This window comes from Eucyclogobius newberryi, unplaced genomic scaffold (assembly GCF_026437365.1).
Source record: "Eucyclogobius newberryi isolate DKJ021-1_F unplaced genomic scaffold, fEucNew1.0.hap1 SCAF_9, whole genome shotgun sequence".
NCBI lineage: Eukaryota > Metazoa > Chordata > Actinopteri > Gobiiformes > Gobiidae > Eucyclogobius > Eucyclogobius newberryi.
In genome coordinates this window covers 11,449,532-11,468,967 of record NW_027316532.1, presented here as the reverse complement: position 1 = coordinate 11,468,967, position 19,436 = coordinate 11,449,532, and the positions used below count along the sequence as shown (strand labels likewise).

The window sequence follows — 19,436 nt, the reverse complement described above, 5'->3', positions numbered from 1 at the left end:
CTGAACCGAAACGTTTTTACAAGTCCAGATCCGGTCCGTCGTAGCGGTACGCATCCCTAGTTGCAGACAGTCTTTGACGTCACCATCCCACTGGATTTCAGATGTTTTTGAGCCTCAAAACTCCAGCCATGGACACAATAAAGGATTCCTCTGGAACATTCTTCTGGCAGCACCGAAAAAGCGTTCACTAAGAAATGGATGATACAAACCCAACCAACAATTAAGGACTGGACCGAAATTAGAATTGACATTCGAAAAATGGAGATTAAGTTGGGACTAGAGACGCTAAGATGACTAAACAATAATGAAATCTTTCATTTTCCATTATTCCCGTGTCTGACTGTCCCTGTTCCTCCAGTTTGTGATGCTTTATCAAATGTTACTTTCACTGTTTAGTCAGTCTCAATAATCGTGAATAATCGTTAACTTGTGATGTTTTTTTCTCACAATAATTGTAACACTAAAATTGTATATCGGAACATCCCTCATTTGGACTAAATTTGAAAAGGGACAACATTGTTAGACTTTGGACCAATGGACAATTTTAGGAGAGAATTAGAGACTGTTCAGGGTTCAAAATAAGCGGTATCGCATCGCAAAATGCGACGCAATTTCTCTCAAATGCGATGCATTCGTCAGAAAAAAAGTGCTTTTGTATCGCAGCTTTTGCGATACAAAAATGCGTGTTCAATTGTACAACCAAAGCGCCTAAAAGTACTGACCACTCGTCAATCAATCGTCAATAAATCGCTATGACACATGTAGGACGCTGTGTTGTCATGACGAGTTCCGCTGCTGTCTCAGATCGCGAGTCTGAAAGTGGGAGGAGCCACGTGCGCTAAAGTTAGCGTCACAGATTCGGACTTCCGAGGTCAATAGCTCCTAAAAGCAAAAGTCTTTGCAGATCATACACAGCCAAAATATTCATATTTACACTGCCAAGTGACACAACCTGTTTTTAACAATCAGATGCGTATTTTGGGCGCAGCGAATTACACTGATCCAAATGCGCAGCCGGAGCCGAGACGAGTATTTAGGGACCGTCATCAAATGTGCAGCCGGAGCCAAGACGAGTACTTGGGGACCGTCATCAAATAGCAAAACGAAAAATGGAATGGAACGTCAAATAGAGCGGTACAATTTGAATAACACATAAAATACACCATAATGGACGCCACAGCAACCTTTATTTTTCCATCAGAAGCTTAACACATATTTTTTGTGAGTGTAAAGACAATTAATATGTAAATGAGACTCATGCAAATAGTCATCTAATTGATGATAATATGGAAGAAAGTTGTAAATAAGGCCATCTGACTGTGTTGATTAATTTGTTCAACAACTAATTTTACTTGCAAGTTTTCTGTTTTATTTGAAAAAAAAAATGTTTAAAAAGTGTTTAAAAGAGTTTGTTTTAAATAGAATGTTTACAAAAACATTTTAAATAAATAATCGTGTTATATCAATGGAAAATATTGATTGTTAGTCACTTTAGTCACTCATGTTTTGCTATGCAATTATCAAATTGCTATACAAATTTGAAAAAATTAACGGATTGTTTAGCAGCTGCTGCTGTACAAGTGAAAATCCTTAATCTGAACCCTGCTGTTAGAATGACTCAATCTTGATCAAAACGTGATTCTTTGAATGGCTCTACAGAGGGTTGTGTTCAAAAAAGGGTCGATACGCCGATATATCGTCATGGACTCATTGATACTGAGTTACAGTATCGATTTTATATTTTTGTTGTTTTTAATAATTTATTTTTTAATTTTTTATCCAGAGTAAAAAATTGGCGCCATTTGGTAAATTTAAGACCCTGCGAAAGTGCGCACGTAGTGCGCACGAAATCGAGCCCACTTCCAAACACTCACTAACGCACTCCTTCACTCATTAGTAGTAGGAAAATGGAACTTTACCGTTGTAAACGGGCGAAGCCCGTTCAAAAGTACGCACTAAACGAGCACTTTCGCGGTCGTCATCCCCATATAAAGCACTCATTTGCGCTAAGTAGCTCACGAATACGTTCCCCATATCTTGCATGTTCCGTGCATATAAGCATGTAATGCAAAAATTGAACATTATTACTGTATAGAGGGCCAAAAACACAAAGTGGGCGGAGCCCACTCAAAATTAACGAAAGTACCCGTCAGTGACCAGGGACCCACACCATGAGGTAGGAAAGCGCGAGCACTTTCCGAAAATGTATAGTTCATGATATTTGAAAAATGGAAAACATTGTTTTTGCATCGTAATATTATTCTTTCTTTCTTTCTTTCTTTCTTTCTTTCTTCTTCTTCTCGGGACCAACCCCCCTATTTTTCACCCAGTGAACATTGACGAAAAGTCACAAAAATTAGCACACCTCTAAAAATCGTGCCTCTCTACATTCTGGCTATTTCCTTTTTCTAAAATTAAAAAAATTGGCGCGTCAGCGCCCCCAAATGTACCAAAAATGCATTGAGAGATGGGAAATGACCCAAAAAAAATCTGATCGTAGAATCATGAAATTTGGCGCAGAGGTAGATGGTGACAAGAGAAGTAAAAAATATGATTACGGCAACGCCGTCCGCCCAACCAAATGTCGGCCATATTGCTTCAAAAATGGCTAAACATGACTTCGGAGTTTTTCCAAACGTCGTACTTTTACGAACTCCTCCCAGGGCGGTGGCCCTAAAAAGCTGAAATTTGGTGAAAATGCTACTGAGGAGTGGGAAATCAAAAGTTATCCAAATTACATTGATACCTCTCACGGTCTCTGTGCGGCAAAGCCGCAAACTGTAGCAAGAATTTCAGAAATCTCCCAAATTTAACATTTCTGCCGTTTGCGCAGATAAAGTCCGAATTGCGTCAAATTAGAATCAGTTGTTAAACTCTTTGCCCTAAACCTACTTGAAGTGAAATAAATTAATTTGGAGCCACAGCGCCCCCTACAGATTTTATATGGAGGTTAAATATTTAGTTTTGCGAAATTATATGAAATTTGACACGCAACTCAATTTTGGCATCCCCATCAAAAAAGTCAATGAGACCCATGTCATAATTGTTATGGCTTTGCCGTAACGATGACCGAAACCTTCCATGTTATTCCAATGGGGAAATCGCCAGAACATGTTTACACTTTAGACTTTCACGAACTCCTCTTAGGGCGTTAGACATATTAACCTGAAATTTGGTGAGACTCATCTTCAGGGGTGGACCATCAAAAGTTATCCACATTTTTATTCTAAGAGTCACGGTGTCTGTGCGGCAAAGCCGCACATTTTGCCAAGAATTCAAAATAAAATTGCTTTTTGATGGTAAAACAAAGGGGAGAAGATGTGACAGCGTCACAGATTCAGCAGTAGATGTAATAAAAGGACAATTGGGGCGCGTTAGCTCCCCCTCCTCTTGCGGCGTGGTGGCGGCGTGGCGAGGGCCGATCATTGCCGCTTGCGGCTATATTTGAATATTATTCTTGCTTTGAAAGAAATCCTTTTTATTTTCCTTCCATTGGTGGAACATGTGAAAGAATAGAATCCACATCTGTCCTCCGTCTCATCCTGCTGCTGTGGACTTGAATCCGTCTCCTCTGTCTCATCTTGCTGCTGTGGACTTGAATCTGTCTCCTCTGTCTCATCCTGCTGCTGTGGACTTGAATCCGTCTCCTCTGTCTCATCCTGCTGCTGTGGACTTGAATCCGTCTCCTCTGTCTCATCCTGCTGCTGTGGACTTGAATCTGTCTCTGTCTCATCCTGCTGCTGTGGACTTGAATCCGTCTCCTCTGTCTCATCCTGCTGCTGTGGACTTGAATCCGTCTCCTTTGTCTCCTCTGTCTCATCCTGCTGCTGTGGACTTGAATCCGTCTCCTTTGTCTCCTCTGTCTCATCCTGCTGCTGTGGTCTTGAATCCGTCTCCTCTGTCTCATCCTGCTGCTGTGGACTTGAATTCGTCTCCTCTGTCTCATCCTGCTGCTGTGGACTTGAATCCGTCTCCTTTGTCTCATCCTGCTGCTGTGGACTTGAATCCGTCTCCTCTGTCTCATCCTGCTGCTGTGGACTTGAATCCGTCTCCTCTGTCTCATCCTGCTGCTGTGGACTTGAATCCGTCTCCTCTGTCTCCTCTGTCTCATCCTGCTGCTGTGGACTTGAATCTGTCTCCTCTGTCTCATCCTGCTGCTGTGGACTTGAATCCGTCTCCTCTGTCTCATCCTGCTGCTGTGGACTTGAATCCGTCTCCTCTGTCTCATCCTGCTGCTGTGGACTTGAATCCGTCTCCTCTGTCTCATCCTGCTGCTGTGGACTTGAATCCGTCTCCTCTGTCTCATCCTGCTGCTGTGGACTTGAATCTGTCTCCTCTGTCTCATCCTGCTGCTGTGGACTTAAATCCGTCTCCTCTGTCTCATCCTGCTGCTGTGGACTTAAATCCGTCTCCTCTGTCTCATCCTGCTGCTGTGGACTTAAATCCGTCTCCTCTGTCTCATCCTGCTGCTGTGGACTTAAATCCGTCTCCTCTGTCTCATCCTGCTGCTGTGGACTTAAATCCGTCTCCTCTGTCTCATCCTGCTGCTGTGGACTTGAATCCGTCTGTATTTGAGATGATCACAGTTCTTTTTCCTTCTTGCAGTACATCGGGAGTCTGGACGTGGCGCGCCCCAGCAGTCGAGTGGAGATTGTGGCTGCCATGAGGAGGATCAGGGTAAGTCCACAGCTCGTACCTCTTCGGTGTGCCTGAGGCTGGGCACCACAAACATAGAAACACCTCAACTATGTTAACCCTTCGGGGTCCGGAGCTTTTTTGGCCGTTTTTGGGTACCTTCAATTTTGCCCTGATACACTACATTAAGAAATGTTTACCAGACCAATGTTGGGTATCTTTTTTTCAGCACAACCTCACCTATATGATCAGTTAGTTAGTTTTTCACTTTGACATACTATTTCGACATACTGGACCTAAACACACACAGAAAACACAAAGTCCGTCTAGAAAAATTATGTTTTTTTCATTGTAAAACCCTCAAACATGCTCAACCAAGCATTTAAAAAGGTTCAAACTGAACCACAAGGTGCAAATATGAACATATAAAAGTATTCCTGTGATATATACAAGCAATAAACCACTATTTACAATAAAAAGTAGGTAAATCCTCAGGCGTTTTTCTATTTGTGCTACTTCTCAAAACAGTTTCAGTCCAAAATGACACAGAGAGCCACATCACAGGCCTTGCACTTCCATATGAGTGATGTTCAGAAGGAACTCTAAACCAGGTCTAAACCAGGTCTAAACCAGGTCTAAACCAGGACTAAACCAGGACTAAACCAGGACTAAACCAGGACTAAACCAGGTCTAACCCAGGACTAAACCAGGTCTAAACCAGGTCTAAACCAGGTCTAAACCAGGTCTAAACCAGGTCTAAACCAGGTCTAAACCAGGACTAAACCAGGTCTAAACCAGGTCCAAACCAGGTCTAAACCAGGTCCAAACCAGGTCTAAACCAGGTCTAAACCAGGTCTAAACCAGGACTAAACCAGGACTAAACCAGGACTAACCCAGGTCTAAACCAGGTCTAAACCAGGTCTAAACCAGGTCTAAACCAGGTCTAAACCAGGTCTAAACCAGGTCTAAACCAGGTCTAAACCAGGACTAAACCAGGTCTAAACCAGGTCCAAACCAGGTCTAAACCAGGTCCAAACCAGGTCTAAACCAGGTCTAAACCAGGTCTAAACCAGGACTAAACCAGGACTAAACCAGGTCTAAACCAGGACTAAACCAGGTCTAAACCAGGTCTAAACCAGGTCTAAACCAGGTCTAAACCAGGTCTAAACCAGGTCTAAACCAGGTCTAAACCAGGACTAAACCAGATCTAAACCAGGTCTAAACTTGATCAACATGAAGTGTGCCCCTCATTTTGCTTCACAACTATATTACTCACAATGAAATACTTGAAATACTAAAACTCTCCAAAACTACTCAAAAACAGCATATTTCTCTCGTTCGTTCTTCCTCTTTGACTAATTGTCATGTGACTAATGTTTACATTCCTCGTGTGCGTCCTGAACATCCGGGTTAGCACAAGGCTAACGTTTTTTTCCCTTTCGTTTTATCACAAAAGACGACAAAGTTATTATAAGAAATGTAACGCGCGCAGAAAAGAGCACATATTTTTCGGGTTTTTTATACGGGTCTCCACTTCCGTATGACGTCTACGTTGCTTGGTTTTCATGCTACACGGTCCTAAAGCCGACCACGTTTTCACACGCGCCGGCGCGGGCGTCGACCCCGAAGGGTTAATGTGCAGAAGTGTCCAGGGTTGAATAAGGAACATATGACTCATTATAGATGCTAACTGACTGTGAAGTGTTTCATTGTTCTGATGAAGCTTAGCTTTACTAGGATTGTCCTGCTTTAGGGCTTTTGTTGTCAGTGGTTTGAAGTAGTTTTCATTTCGTTCTTGAGGAGAGGTCATTCTGTCGTTGTGTGGGGGTTTCCTATTGGCTGTGGGGCGGTTTTAGACTGTGTGGACTTCTTGATGGACAATGGCAACATGTTTTATGGTGGCAGAGAGCGGCCGCTGAGCTGAAAACTTCAAATACATGATGTTGTATAATAGTGTGTTGAAGCCATGGGGCCCCGGCGGGCAGGGCCTACTCAGAATAGAATAAATATCTGAATATCTTCCCAGACTCAATCCGCAGATTGAGAATGACTCTTGGATGGTCCAGATTAGAGATGCACCGATTCCAAAATTCTTGGCCGATACGGATTTCCGGTTTTTAAGGAGGTTGGACCTGCCAAAACCGATTTTTCCGATACCGATTTTCTATTGTTATATTATCCACTGATTTTCCCACAAACTACCCAGTATTATATATGTGAAAAAGGTGCATGTATACAGGACACATGTTTTAGAATATAAAATGCAATTTATTTTGTGGAAAAATAGAAAAATAAATAACTATATATAAAAATAATAAATATATATAATAAAAATAATAATAAATATATATATATATATATATATATTTATTATATATATTATTATTATTATTTTTTTTTTTAACTAATATGGCCTGGAGAAGAGTGGGGGACACAGAGGAAAAAGGAGTCCATTTCTCCTGCAGAAGATGCCGCTCATTCATCTCATCTTCATGCTCCAATGGTTCCAGATTGAAATCAAATGAACTATTTTCATATAGTAATTTATACATTTGTAATTTTACACATTCTTTTGAATGAGCTGGAACCCTCTGCAGGAGAGGAAGCAGGTGGAACATGAGGAGGGTCAGTCCCAGAGCGCTGCCAGCACCTCCCTCTCAAAGCTGGAGGACTCGGGCTCCAGATCCTCTTCCTCGTGGTTCTACAAAAAACACACACATTGGAATTTAGATGACACAGGCTAAAAAACTAATTGTAATCCAACCAAATGCTTTTACACACCTGTGGGTGCAGCAGAAGGGCCAGCATCCCCTGAAGGAGCAGGGGCAGGAGCAACAGGAGCAGGAGCAACAGGAGCAGGAGCAACAGGAGCAGGAGCAACAGGAGCAGGAGCAACAGGAGCAACAGGAGCAGGAGCAACAGGAGCAGGAGCAACAGGAGCAGGAGCAACAGGGGCAGGAGCAACAGGAGCAGGAGCAGGAGCAACAGGAGCAACAGGAGCAGGGGCAGCAGGGAGGTCTGAAGGCAAATCCAGTTCTTCAAAAAGAACATTATACAGCAGTTATATTTTAGCCCAGTACATTTACTGCAATATTATTCAAACTTTTACTATTATTATACAGTATATTAAACAATACAATATAATTTTCCAGTTTCATCAGCTCTTTGATAACTTCACACACTCACTAGAAGCACAATGAGTGTACACTATAAATTCTAGTGCACAGCTGATTGTGTAAACATTTCTTTGAGGCTGTGGGACAATTAAATCATTTCGCTGTTCGAGTCAGTAAATTAAGTTTTGTATCTACATAATGTATGTCTCAAATGCATCAAAGTATTTTTAAAGTCTCATTTCAGGTGGATGAGATCTCTTTGTTAGCATTAGCTCGTAGCTTAGCTCTGCTAGTTGAGAACAACAACAACGACGACGACGACGACGACGACGACGACGACGACGACGACGACGACGACGACGACGACGACGACGACGACGACGACGACGACGACGACGACGACGACGACGACGACGACGACGACGACGACGACGACGACGACAACAACAACCTCTTCTGACAGCCCTGCTGCTTCTTCTTCTGGCTCCTTCATATAATGTGTCCCTACTCTTCTGCAGATAACTCTGAATAATTATTCAGAACACATGAACACCAGCGCAAATTATTTTGACCGCTGAACTATCAACACGTAGATTGTAATCGTCTCAAAGTTGTAATAACTTACCCCACAGTCCAGTCTCCTCTGATCCTCCTCCAGGCTCGCTCCTTCTGTTGAACAAATCTGAACTTTTCTGCAGCGAACAATTTTAACGCTTTAAAGCTTATGCCTGTCAAAGCAGCTAGAGCGGAAAACTACAAAACGCACCCTCTGCGCCGCGCTCCACGGCGAAAAAGCAGGAATCGCGCCGTGGGAAATGCAGGTATTCGACGCGCGTTTACATAGACTTTGAATGTAAACTGGACGCTTTGGCCGCCGCTGAGTCTTGTTAGTTTTTAGTTGTTTTGCTCTGGGCGCGTTGAGCTGCTACGCACCGCACATGCGGGTCAGTTTGGATCGGCCGAAAACCGGCAATTACGACATGGACCGGCCGGTCACCGATTCTGGCCCATACGACCTAAAACCGGCTTTTTTAATCGCCGGCCGATTGATCGGTGCATCTCTAGTCCAGATGACTACATCCTTTTCTATCATGTCTTTTTTGATCATTTCTATTAAATTTGAATCTTATCAGAGGTTTTGGGCCTTGCACAGAGCCTGATTATTGGATGTGCTTTTAGGGGCCCTTCTGTGTGGAGGCAGTGTAGAGGTCTCTCTAATTGTCTAACTCTTTTCGTTAGGCTCGTTTTGGCCTAATCTTCTGTTTTAACGGAGCTGCAACAAGAAGAGCAGACTTCGGAGACTTCATGGTCAAGTGGACAGATTGGTCACTTCCCCTGGACTAAAGCTGTTCTCAGCACGATCACATGACATGATCACATGACATGTCACTGAATATTGGCTCTATTATTTCTTTGAACTTTGAGATAGATTTATGGGATATTGTCCTTTTCATTAAAACTTTATTCTGTGGCTGGATGATCTTTAAGAATAAACTGAAAGGTAATTATGAAATGATCTGACAATATAGAGTTTTGAGGGAGGACAATGAGGTCACTAATCTCTATTCCATACGTTAGGACAAGATCCAGAGTGTTCTTATGAGTGTGAGTCGCTTTATTTACATTCTGAGTGAAACCGATGCTGTCTAACAAGGCGCTGAAGGCATTACTGAGAGAGTCATCACTCACGTTCACGTGGATATTGAAGGCATGTCCTCCCTTCTCTTTCACCCCCATTTTACACTGTCCTTTACTGTCTAATAAAAGCCTACAGGGAAAAAAAGCGTAAAAATATAGTCGTCATGTTGAATCCAAGTTTCAGTTGGAGCTGGTCAGAGGCCTTGAGCCCAAATGTTCAGTGGTCATCCTGTGAAGAGCCTCAGCACCAGCGTGCCAGAGATATTATTCTATTATTTGATTTTAATTATTCAAAAGACGGGGCTCTATATTACAAAAATATATTTTCCGGTTTTGGTGACGGGCTGTGTACACCCGCTCCCTCCACTGCAGAAACCAACTGTGGTTCTGGTGTGTGTGGTTCTGGTGTGTGTGGTTCTGGTGTGTGTGGTTCTGGTGTGTGTGGTTCTGGTGTGTGTGGTTCTGGTGTGTGTGGGTCTGGTGTGTGTGGTTCTTGGTGTGTGTGGTTCTGGTGTGTGTGGTTCTGGTGTGTGTGGGTCTGGTGTGTGGTTCTTGGTGTGTGTGGTTCTGGTGTGTGTGGTTCTTGGTGTGTGTGGTTCTGGTGTGTGTGGTTCTGGTGTGTGTGGTTCTGGTGTGTGTGGTTCTGGTGTGTGTGGTTCTGGTGTGTGTGGTTCCGGTGTGTGTGATTCTGGTGTGTGGTTCTGGGTGATTCCCGGCCCACGCTGCTCCCGTCCCATTGCCCCCGTCCCGCTGCTCCCGTCCCGCTGCTCCCATCCCCCTGTGCTCATGTGCTCATGTTGTCAGGTCATTGTTCTGTCACTTCCTGTGTGGAGCTGCTTCCTGAACGACACTTGCAGCGCTGCACACGACTCACACCCCGAGCATACAACAAACCTGCTCTTCTCTCACATTTGACCCATTCAGGAGCATTAACATTTGAGAGAAGAAATCTGAAGTGCTAAACTATTCCAAGAATCCCATGTGATGATTCAGGTCTAAACTGCAAAGTTTAATGTACAGGAACTAAAATAAATTAAATACAGGAAATTTTGTTTGCAAAGGAAATTGGGCGACTCAAACATCTACTTTTTATGAGTAGAAAATATAAAAAGGTACAGAAAACCACACTAAAGCTACGTCCACACTGCAGGGTTTGAGGCTTAATTCAGATTTTTGATGTGGTCGTTCACGTCACAAAATACGAGTGGCGTTTGTGTCTGGTGTTAAGAAAGCTACACTCGACTTCCATTCAGGTCCCAAATGTTCACCAGATCACCTGTTCACCAGATCACCTGTTCACCAGATCACCTGTTCACCTGTTCACCAGATCACCCGTTCACCAGATCACCCGATCACCTGTTCACCAGATCACCCGTTCACCAGATCACCCGTTCACCAGATCACCCGATCACCTGTTCACCAGATCACCTGTTCACCAGATCACCGTCCGTGTGCGCGCCGCCTCCGTGCTCGCAGCGTAGTGTAACTTTTCTGCTCGCGCCGCTTACGGCGCTCGATAATATGAGAAGCCAATATGATCACACTCCGCCTCTTAGGAGCGGCGTATGGCGCTCGTTTACGGAGCACGGCGTTAAAAGCGCTGCTTTATTTTGTAAAAGCGTCAGAAAATGCGTCAGAAAATACGCCGCCATACGCCGCTCCTAAGTGACGGAGTGTGATCATACTAGCTTTCCTTAACTCCTTAACCTCTGCGAGCGCCGAAGGCTCGAGCGCAATTTTTTTAAGTACTTTATATTAGTCCGGAGAATGCCGAAGCTACTCATGTTTCGCCTCGTCGGCCCCGGACCCCGGACACAAATATTTGGACAGGGTGTTTTCAAATCTAAAAGCCTGGGGACGGGGCTCTGAGAATCTTCTGAGAGTCTTTAAATCTTCGCTGGACTCAAATCACGATCATTGCGACTGCGTCGTTAAACCAGGAAGTCAGCGTTACAGGAAGAGTGTAATGCTCTCTGCACCCTGTAGATGGAGCTGAAGCTCAGTCAGGCTGGAGTCTCCCAAGGGAATGCAAAACTAAAGGTACGAAAGATCAAGAGCATGTTTAAAGGCCAATAACAGTACAAACAATGCATAGTATATTGTTAGTTCTTTCTTGTGGGAAAATCGTTAACGACATCGGCAAAGCTGATTGATCACCTGACCATCACCTGACATCACCTGACATCACCTGACATCACCTGACATCACCTGACATCACCTGACATCACCTGACATCAACTGACATCAACTGACATCAACTGACATCACCTGACATCAACTGACATCAACTGACCATCAACTGACCATCACCTGGCCATCACCTGACCATCACCTGACATCACCTGACATCACCTGACATCACCTGACATCACCTGGCCATCACCTGACCATCACCTGACATCACCTGACATCACCTGACATCACCTGACATCACCTGACATCACCTGACATCACCTGACCATCAACTGACCATCAACTGACCATCAACTGACCATCAACTGACCATCACCTGACATCACCTGACCATCAGCATCCTTCAGGTCAGAGAGGGGAAACATTTAGTGAAGGGTTTGTTCTAATTTTAGGAAGCAAGAGGGAAACAAAAGGGAATCTAACAGGAAACGGGAAGTAAATGGAGTTCAGACCAAACAGGAATTAACAAGATTATCATCTCTGCTCTCTTTACACTCTCTAAACCCGGGCTAAACCCGGGCTAAACCAGGACTAAACCAGGACTAAACCAGGACTAAACCAGGACTAAACCAGGACTAAACCAGGACTAAACCAGGACTAAACCAGGACTAAACCAGGACTAAATCAGGACTAAATATTCTTGAAAAGCTCATTCCGGTGTGACCTTTGCTTCAAAGAAGGGAATAAACCGGAATAGTTTCCCCTGTTTTTGTGTGATGTGGCTCAATAGAACGAGGACACCTGCTGAGAGGTTTATCCAAGAGCACAGCAGCTAAGATAAGATAAGATAAGATATTCCTTTATTGTCCCACATGGGGAAATTTCATTGGTGCAACGCAGGTAGATACAGAGATAGATACAGAAGAACAGATCACTTATAGGAAGTCTGAAAAACACTTTCAGTAGAAGATCTCCTATAAATAAATAAAAACTCCCATAGACAAATAAATAAATAAATACATAAATACCATTGCATGTGATCACGACAGTAATTGCACATGAATATGTGTCACGACAGCACATAGATTGCACATGAATTTCACATGAATTGCACATGAATTCCAACAGCAATTGCACATATGACAGAATTGCACATCAGTATTAGGTTAGGTCAGTACTGCGAGTGTTCAGTACTAACAGTTTTTGTTATAAAGTCTGACAGCAGCAGGAAGGAAAGACCTACGGAACCTTTCCTTCACACATCGAGGGTGGATCAGTCTCTCACTGAAGCTGCTCTCCAGAGCAGAGAGAGTGTCCTGCAGGGGGTGACACTCATGGTCCAGCATAGATGTGAATCTAGCCAGGACCCTCCTGTCCCCCACCTCCTGCACCGAGTCCAGAGCACAGCCCAGGACGGAGCTGGACTTCTTGATGACTCTGTCCAGCCTCTTCCTCTCCCTCTCTGTGATGCTGCAGCTCCAGCAGGCCACACCATACAGGAGGGCTGATGCCACCACAGAGTCGTAGAAGGTCTTCAGGAGTGGCCCTGTCTGTGGGCTACCACTGGGCTAAGCCTCTTAAACAGACCCATTATACACACATACAAACATTTATCCATGTGTAATGGGGGTGTGGCTGTGGGAGGAGCTCAGAGTAGAGCCGCTGCACAAACACAAACATGACACTTGCGCACAAAACCCGGAACAGAGCGCGTGCAAACTGTTGGAGAGGATGTGGCAGCGGGAGGCAAACTGTTGGAGAGGATGTGGCAGCGGGAGGCAAACTGTTGGAGAGGATGTGGCAGCAGGAGGCAGACTGTTGGAGAGGATGTGGCGGCAGGAGACAGACTGTTGGAGAGGATGTGGCGGCAGGAAACAGACTGTTGGAGAGGATGTGGCGGCGGGAGGCTGGCTGTTGGAGAGGATGTGGCGGCAGGAGACAGACTGTTGGAGAGGATGTGGCGGCAGGAGGCAGGCTGTTGGAGAGGATGTGGCGGCAGGAGACAGACTGTTGGAGAGGATGTGGCAGCAGGAGGCAGACTGTTGGAGATGATGTGGCAGCAGGAGGCAGACTGTTGGAGATGATGTGGCAGCGGGGGGCAGACTGTTGGAGATGATGTGGCAGCGGGGGGCCGACTGTTGGAGAGGATGTGGCGGCAGGAGGCAGACTGTTGAAGAGGATGTTGCAACAGGAGGCATATCAGATATCCAAATGCAACAAACAAATATCTGACTGAAAGAAACAACTGTCCTGAAAGTGAAAAAGGGAAAAGTCGGCCTCAGCTTCATATTATTGGACATTTGGAGTATTCTTTATATAATAATATAGATATAATATTCAGTTTTAAGGTGTCAATAATTGGCATGGCAACAGTCAGAGCTTTTCATCAGTCACAAACCCTCAGATCAATGGAGTCCGGGTCATGTGATCTCAGAGGAAAGGTATGAAGACCGCTTCCTCCTTGTGATGGATTGTCCAGTCGCTGCCCTTGCACAACGCTTCAAAAGAATGTCCGGTCAGACCTTGGCAGCCCGCGACCATAAAAGGAGCACTTCCTCCTCCGTTCGAAGCGCTGGGCCATTCTGTCCAAACTTCTATATCCTACGAAAAGCTTTTCCTGAGGCAGAGCTGGCCCTGAAGTGTGGGCCGGGCTGTGGAAGTGTGGGCCGGGCTGTGGAAGTGTGGGCCGGGCTGTGGAAGTGTGGGCCGGGCTGTGGAAGTGTGGGCCGGGCTGTGGAAGTGTGGGCCGGCTGTTTGTGGGCCGGCTGTTTGTGGGCCGGGCCGTGGAAGCGTGGGCCGGGCCGGGCCGTGGAAGCGTGGGCCGAGCCGTGGAAGCGTGGGCCGGGCCGTGGAAGCGTGGGCCGGGCCGTGGAAGCGTGGGCCGGGCCGTGGAAGCGTGGGCCGGGCCGTGGAAGCGTGGGCCGGGCTGTGGAAGCGTGGGCCGGGCTGTGGAAGCGTGGGCCGGGTTTTGGAAATGTTGGCCGGCTGTGGTGGCCTCTTCCTACAACATAATACATCATTAATTATATACACATGTTCAAAATAAAGCAATATAAACACATAAAATACCCGGTGTCACATGGTCAGCACCACGGCGCGAACAGCGCCCATTTAAACTTCCAGGAAGTCCTGGCTCGGTTTCGACCCAACGCGACGCATCGGCGGAGCGTGGCTTTCGTGACAAAACAGGTAACAATTGGCGTGTGTATGCTTAGAATGAACCTAACGCGCGCAAGTGTGCACCCTTGGCGGATTAGTGACGGATGAGTGCGGGGAAAGATGCGTGTGTAGTGTCTGATGCGAATGAATGAAACAGAGGGAAACGCGGGGAGCGGGGAATGTATGAGTGTGTGTTGGAAAGTGCGCGCGGGCATGAAGGGCCGCGCGGTTGCTCAGCAAATAAGCGCCGACACCAGTTAAAGACGGACTGGCTCCGTCACATATTAAAAATGAAAAATGTCTTTGAACCGTTTCCTTCACTTCATGACTGTGTAAAAAAGCAACATATTAAAACTAGTATTATATCAATATTAAACAGCAAATCTCACAAGTATTGGTAGTTACTTATGGCTGGAAGACTGATGAAAGGTTAAGGGTCAATCTACCTTCAAGAAAGATAATCCAGGACAATAAATGGAGGACATCATTGAGGTGACGACATCTGCAACAGTGGATTCCTACTGGGACACTAACCAGTGTATTATTATTATGCTTGAAAATTAAGAATTCACCCAAAAGCGGTTGCTACCAAAAGCATTTTTATTTTAAAACTGCTCACACACTGCCAGTACTGAAACTGGAAGTATAAAATGTAAACGTTGAGCGTTTTTAATTATTATTATTTTTTTTAAATTAAAAAGTAAATACAATTAAATCGATCTTTGGACATACAAATCGATAATCGGTCATTAATATGCGAATCGATTAAAAATCGGAAAATCAATTTTTTTCAACCCAGCTCTAGTCCTCTGACACTGCTGACACTGTCCTCTGACACTGTCCTCTGACACTGCTGACTCTGTCCTCTGACACTGTCCTCATCATGTCACATTTCACATTAAACTATGGACATCAAAGAAGACGACCTGTCACCAGGAGGCTCAGGGTTAGAGCCCCTGCTCCACCAGAGTAAGGTTCAGATTCAATGGTAAAACACATAAACTGGTCCTGAAATAATTCACATGAAAGAGGAACATTTAAGAGGCTCATAATCAAATACACGTATAAAAGACCTTTATTATCCCCCAACGAAAAAGCTATTGTGGAAAACACAATTGCAGCTCCTGTGCAGCTCCTGTGCAGTCCCTATGCAGGTCGTGTGCAGCTCGTGTGCAGCCCCTGTGCAGCTCCTGTGCAGCTCCTGTGCAGCTCCTGTGCAGCTCCTGTGCAGCTCCTGTGCAGCCCCTGTGCAGCCCCTGTGCAGCCCCTGTGCAGCTCCTGTCCAGGTCGTGTAAATATTATTCTCCTGGAAAGTTGTGATTTATAAGCGTTGGTAAAAATGCAGTTGGAGTGTTTTCACTCTTTTGTCTGATTGAGGTCAATTTCAAGATTGACTGATAAATTGTTACTTTTTATGTTTAAATACTGCATTTGTCAGGTTTTTATTTCAACTGTTTAAGACTCAGACTGAAGCTCATACGTAATAATGAGCAGCTCCATCAAAGACACCGGCTCTGACGTGGTGAATGTGAGGAGAACGTGAGGAGAACGTGAGGAGAACGTGAGGTGAACGTGAGGAGAACGTGAGGAGAACGTGAGGAGAACGTGAGGAGAACGTGAGGAGAACGTGAGGTGAACGTGAGGAGAACGTGAGGAGAACGTGAGGAGAACGTGAGGAGAACGTGAGGTGAACGTGAGGTGAACGTGAGGTGAACGTGAGGAGAACGTGAGGAGAACGTGAGGAGAACGTGAGGTGAACGTGAGGAGAACGTGAGGTGAACGCGAGGAGAACGTGAGGAGAACGCGTATGGCATTAAAATCATCATTCTCAAAGGAGACGGACAAGTAGCACCTTCAACCCCAGTTACAGGTCAGATCTGAGGAAAGGCAAGCAAGCTCACAGTAAGAAAACAAGTTTTAAAGTAGGAACATGCACTTCATTTAATGCCATACTGAGGAACATTCCAGGCAAAGTTAGAACAGTTCTTTACTAAATATTTTCCATACATTTTTTATCAGGAGGAAATCCAAATGCAAAGAGTGTCACAGGTTTGTTCTCACAGGACAGAAGCTGTGCTGAGGGCCAATCAAAGGGAACCAGGAAGTGGCCTTTGTTGCCTACATTCTGTTCCTGTGCGGCTCCGTCGTGTGGGGTCACAAAGGCGACTGGGGCACTAAAGCGCTGCAGCGTGTGGAGAAATGAGAAACATCTAAAACTAAAATAACATAATTTGGTGTTTTGTTTCAAGAGCATTCTCCAATCAGAAAGCAGCATGTTGTGTTGTCAGTTTAAAGCTGAAATCCAGTGTTTAAAGATGAACTCCAGTGTGTTTAAAGATGAACTCCAGTGTTTAAAGATGAACTCCAGTGTGTTTAAAGATGAACTCCAGTGAGTTTAAAGATGAACTCCAGTGAGTTTAAAGATGAACTCCAGTGTGTTTAAAGATGAACTCCAGTGTGTTTAAAGATGAACTCCAGTGTTTAAAGATGAACTCCAGTGTTTAAAGATGAACTCCAGTGTTTAAAGATGAACTCCAGTGTTTAAAGATGAACTCCAGTGTTTAAAGATGAACTCCAGTGAGTTTAAAGATGAACTCCAGTGTGTTTAAAGCTGAAATCCAGTGTGTTTAAAGCTGAAATCCAGTGTGTTTAAAGCTGAAATCCAGTGTGTTTAAAGCTGAAATCCAGTGTGTTTAAAGCTGAAATCCAGTGTTTAAAGATGAAATCCAGTGTTTAAAGATGAAATCCAGTGTGTTTAAAGCTGAAATCCAATGAGTTTAAAGCTGAAATCCAGTGAGTTTAAAGCTGTGCTTTGTCCGCTCTTTGATCTGAACCTCACAGCCACAACTAGAGCTGCAGCTATCGATTATTTTAGTAATCAAGTGATCTATTAATGTTCTTTTTTTCTTTTTTAAATAAACGTAATAGTTCATAGATGACAAATAAACAAATGACAAATAAGGAGTTTCTGCTCAAAATAACACATTTTATTCTTAATTTCAGAGTTTCAAGTTCGTCCCCAAATCAAATATAAAGAATATATATATATAAAGGACTAATTAACTTAACTGCAACGATTACTCGTGAAAATTGAGTAAATCGATTACAAAAAAGCTTTGATTATTATTTTATTGCCTTGATTATTTGTCTATTTCACATATTTAATTAAAAACGGGTGAATCTGTGGTGCACAGAGCGCACGGAACGACTTGTGGCGCTTTTGTTTCACACTGAGCTTTTTCCGCTCTATTTATCCAGAATCTAGATATAATTAATCGTTTTTGAGGAGTTTAGAGTTTGCATCAAGACCTGGCGTGGATCGACGAGCTGAGCAGGTCCATGTAGTGGATTATGGTAGAAGTATAGAAGTAGTAGGATAGTAGTAGTAGTAGGAGGATAGTAGTAGTATAGTTGTAGTATAGTAGTAGGATAGTAGTGGTATAGTAGTAGGATAGTAGTGGTATAGTAGTAGGATAGTAGTGGTATAGTTGTAGTATTGTTGTAGTATAGTTGTAGTATTGTAGTAGGATAGTAGTAGTATATCAGAACTACTATGGGAATGTTTAGTTAATAAGTACATTCTATTTTCTTTTTGTTATTAGTGTGTGTGTGTGTCTGCTGTGTGTGTGTGTGTCTGCTGTGTGTGTGTGTGTGTGTGTGTGTGTGTGTGTCTGCTGTGTGTGTGTGTGTCTGCTGTGTGTGTGTGTGTGTGTGTCTGCTGTGTGTGTGTGTGTGTCGGCTGTGTGTGTGTGTGTGTGTGTCTGCTGTGTGTGTGTGTGTGTCTGCTGTGTGTGTGTGTCGGCTGTGTGTGTGTGTGTCTGCTGTGTGTGTGTGTGTGTGTGTGTGTCGGCTGTGTGTGTGTGTGTGTGTGTGTTTGCTGCGTGCGTGCGCGCTGTGGTCCTCTGCTCCAAAATGAAATCAGATTTTTCATAAACACTATTACAGATGTAATCTGGCACGGGTGAGCAGGGCGATGCGGAGAACAGGTACGGGAGAAACCTCAGATGATTCCAAGTCATAAGAGTTTGTGGAGCTGACGAGGAGCTGCAGGAGACACAACTGCGCCTTTGTAGAAAATGATGATTATTTGACAATTCCAAAAAAAAATTCAGTGTAAAGTTTACCTGAACGAAGAAGAAATCTGTAGTATCTGTAGTAATAATGTGTAATCCATATTTTAAATGAAATATAGATTTGAGGAGTGGGGCAAAACGAGGGTCACTATATTCACAACAGATTTAATTATGTCTACACTTTTGTCATTGATCGGAGCAATAATGATAATCCTGATTAAAATGTGATTCACGGCACATTCCTTTGAGGTAAGTTTTACTGCAAGAAAATAAAAAAGTGAAGGATTTTGTCTGGCCCGTAGGCTTTATTAGACAGGACGTGTGTGAAATGGGGATGAGAGAAGGGAGGACATGCAGCCACATGCATGCACTGCATATGAGCCTGGCATGTGTGCTGCCGCCTTAACCACTCCACCACTGCAGCAGTGACGCCCTTAAAACACAACCACATCGCTGTGACAAGAGTGAAGATTTGAACCCGTTACCTTCTGGTCTGAGGGCAGAGCTGTACGCCTGATCCATGTGTTCATCATTATTATCGATTCATCCAGTTCTGTGCCACATTTAGTGAAAAATAACTCCTTTTCAAAAACAGATTGAGGAATTTTCCAATTATTGAAGGCGTTTGTTGTAGTGTAACTCTAACTATGGTTCTATGACTCATATAGCAAACTGCAAATGA

The 19,436-nt window shown here is 44.2% G+C and overlaps 1 protein-coding gene across 1 annotated transcript in view; it reads left to right on the top strand.

Moving 5' to 3' along the window:
* Positions 1-19,436, top strand: part of LOC140353794 (carboxyl-terminal PDZ ligand of neuronal nitric oxide synthase protein-like) — a 161,020-nt gene that overhangs the window by 3,127 nt on the left and 138,457 nt on the right. Inside the window, exon 2 of the mRNA XM_072438537.1 lies at positions 4,606-4,677. Within this exon, the coding sequence (XP_072294638.1) occupies positions 4,606-4,677 (72 nt within the window). The remainder of the gene's footprint in view (positions 1-4,605; positions 4,678-19,436) is intronic.